The 2,737-nt window shown below is 39.4% G+C and overlaps 1 protein-coding gene across 1 annotated transcript; it reads left to right on the top strand.

Moving 5' to 3' along the window:
* The first annotated feature begins 833 nt into the window (after positions 1 to 833).
* On the top strand, positions 834 to 2,506 carry LOC114822084 (probable WRKY transcription factor 11). Its single transcript, XM_029096103.2, has 3 exons — positions 834 to 1,538; positions 1,668 to 1,793; positions 1,924 to 2,506. The coding sequence occupies exons 1-3, from the start codon at positions 982 to 984 to the stop codon at positions 2,093 to 2,095; spliced, it is 855 nt and encodes a 284-aa protein (XP_028951936.1). The 5' UTR covers positions 834 to 981; the 3' UTR covers positions 2,096 to 2,506.
* Positions 2,507 to 2,737: the final 231 nt, after the last annotated feature.

Genomic DNA, 2,737 nt, shown 5'->3' with positions numbered 1-2,737 from the left:
TGGGTAGATTAGTAATATCCCAATATACCTCAATACAATAATAGTGCTTTTACGTAACCGTAATGAAAATAGAAAGAATTGAATTGAGGAAGAATTGGAATGAGGAGGAGTCAAAATCGTATTCCCATTGAAGCTGTTTACTTAAATGTTCTGGAATCGGAATAGAAATGACACTAATTCCATAAACCTATTTACTAATTCAGCATAATTAGAATATAAACCAATATGATTACTAAAATGTCTTTGTCCAAAATCAAATATTATATATATATTTTTAATAAAATTTGATATAATATATAATAGTAATAAAAAAATTAAATTCCTTTTTTATTTATAGACACATTTAAATGCTTTTGTTTATTTTTTATTTTTATAAATTTAAGTATGTACTTTAATATTTAAATTTTCTTGCTCAAAATTGTAGTTTCTTCTCTTCGGCAGATGCATAAAATTGTGCATAATGTGAATGAGGTCATAATAGAAAGAAAAAATGCATTCCTGATTCCTTCACCATCCAAGAATTCAAATACCTCACCCATGGAGAGAGTCCAATTCCTCTAATTTCAGGAATTGAATTCCATTTTTAGTGTGGATTTTTTCAAATTGTACTAAACACAAGAATTACTCGTAATCCAATACCTTATTTTCATTTCAATTACGAATGCATAAACATGCCATAAATGCATTTTCCTCTCAACCTTTAATTTTCTTTTCCCAAATTCCCACATTGAGGTTTGACCATTCGCCCTCTTTCTACTCTTTTGCCTAATGTGGGACCCATCACCAACTCCCTTCTGACCTATTTCAATTTTATCTTTGTGCCATCATGTGCCATGCAAAAATATTCACATTTAAAAAATTCCCCAAAAAATCCTTTGACTTTTGCACCATCTTTTCCTTTCTTTTATAACCCACTTCCCTTCTCTCAAACTCCCCCAATTCATAACCTCCATCCTCTTCCTCTCTCGATTCTCAAAGCCGATGCCAGCTCCAATGGCTGTAGATCTAGTTGGCTTCTCCAAGATTGATGATCGGACGGCCATGCAAGAAGCTGCCTCCGCCGGCTTGCAAAGCATGGAGCACCTCATCCGCGCCCTATCCAATCATCCCCCATCCCAAACCCCACTCGATTGCCGGGAAATCACCGACTTCACCGTGACAAAGTTCAAGCAGCTAATCTCTGTTCTGAACCGGACCGGTCACGCGCGGTTCCGCCGTGGACCGGCCAATCCACCTTCCGACCCGGTCCACCCAAAACCTCAGACGACTTTGACTGTTCTTCAAACACCACAGTCCGACAAAGATTCCTCCACTGCTCTGTCCCCGCCGCTCTCCACTACTTCGTCGTTTCTATCCTCCATCACAATCGGTGACGGCAGCGTTTCCAACGGTAAAGCCTTCTCATCGATTTCCGTGCCTCCGGCGCCGGCTTTCTCCGCTGGAAAACCTCCCCTTCCACAATCTCACCGGAAACGGTGTCACGACGGCGAAACCGCTAAAAGATCATCGTCTGGACACTGCCATTGCTCTAAGAGAAGGTACTACTGAATCCGGGAATCTGAATCTCTGATACACTCTACAAAATACACCCCTGGCGCATGTTAGCATACGTTTTTGTTGTTTGAAAATTTTCATGTAAATTAATTTTTTTTTTTAATCATTTATAGGAAGTCTAAGGTTAAGAGGACGATGAGAGTGCCGGCTGTTAGCTCGAAAATCGCCGATATACCTGCCGATGAGTTCACCTGGAGAAAGTACGGTCAAAAGCCGATCAAGGGCTCGCCTTACCCGAGGTATTATTGTATTCCTTTTAATCTCAACCGCACATCGGCTTGATCATTTCAAAGTCAAACACAGATCTCGATGTGCTTTCTTTTGAATAATAAAATACTAAAATTATTAATTTATTTATTTGTTTTGCAGAGGGTATTATAAGTGCAGTACAGTGAGAGGCTGTCCGGCAAGGAAACACGTGGAGAGAGCTCAGGACAACCCCACTATGCTCGTCGTTACCTACGAGGCTGAGCACCATCACCCGCACCCTTCCATCACAGCCGCAAATGTGGGCCTTGTTTTCCAATCTTCTAAAGAATGAGGCGGGGTCCACATTTTTTGATTCGATCATCACCGTAGAAGGCACTCCGTGACGGTGGAGCAGTATTACAGCAAGTGAACTTAGCGCTCTTACAGAAGTCCAAAGGAAAGGTGTATGGGAAATGGAGAGGGGGTATGATGTAATTTATGAAAGAAAAGAAGGGTTAAAGAGAAAGATGGAAAATAGAATATATAGTTTTGATGAATTAAATATATTGAATTGGGTGAATGGTAAGGGGACAAAATTTTAGACGAACTTGTCGATCACATGATGCGATAGTTTCCGGTTGAATTACTTTTTTCTAACCATGAACTGTGACATCAAGTGTGGTCTAACAGACGATGGTCTAACAATTTAGTTTTTCTATTGAATTTATTCAATTTTTTATTAATTTATAATTTTTATACGAAATTCGTTGTGTTGGTGGACGGAGAATTGGATTCTTTGGTTGAAATCAATCGTCGATGTGGAACAAGTCAAAAAGGACGCGCATCAGAATAATCTTTTTCTTTTCTTTTATAATCTTTATGTCGTTTAATGCTGATAAAGTCAATGAAGTTATTCGTGGGTGGGGGCCACTCCAGCTAATGCAGATTGGTTGTGTTCGTTGACCTTTGAGATCTGTGTCTGCTGTTTGTGACT

The sequence above is a fragment of the Malus domestica genome, chromosome 16, assembly GCF_042453785.1.
Source record: "Malus domestica chromosome 16, GDT2T_hap1".
Lineage (NCBI taxonomy): Eukaryota > Viridiplantae > Streptophyta > Magnoliopsida > Rosales > Rosaceae > Malus > Malus domestica.
Note: the sequence above shows the minus strand (reverse complement) of the source record. Positions and strands in the feature narration are given on the sequence as shown.

What these genes read in the sequence shown, in the direction of transcription:
- LOC114822084 (XM_029096103.2), top strand. Translation starts at nt 982, where the DNA reads ATGCCAGCTCCAATGGCTGTAGATCTAGTTGGCTTCTCCAAGATTGAT. An exon ending in TGCCATTGCTCTAAGAGAAG is followed by an intron (nt 1,539 to 1,667) that starts GTACTACTGAAT and finishes AATCATTTATAG; the next exon opens with GAAGTCTAAGGTTAAGAGGA. An exon ending in AAGGGCTCGCCTTACCCGAG is followed by an intron (nt 1,794 to 1,923) that starts GTATTATTGTAT and finishes TTTGTTTTGCAG; the next exon opens with AGGGTATTATAAGTGCAGTA.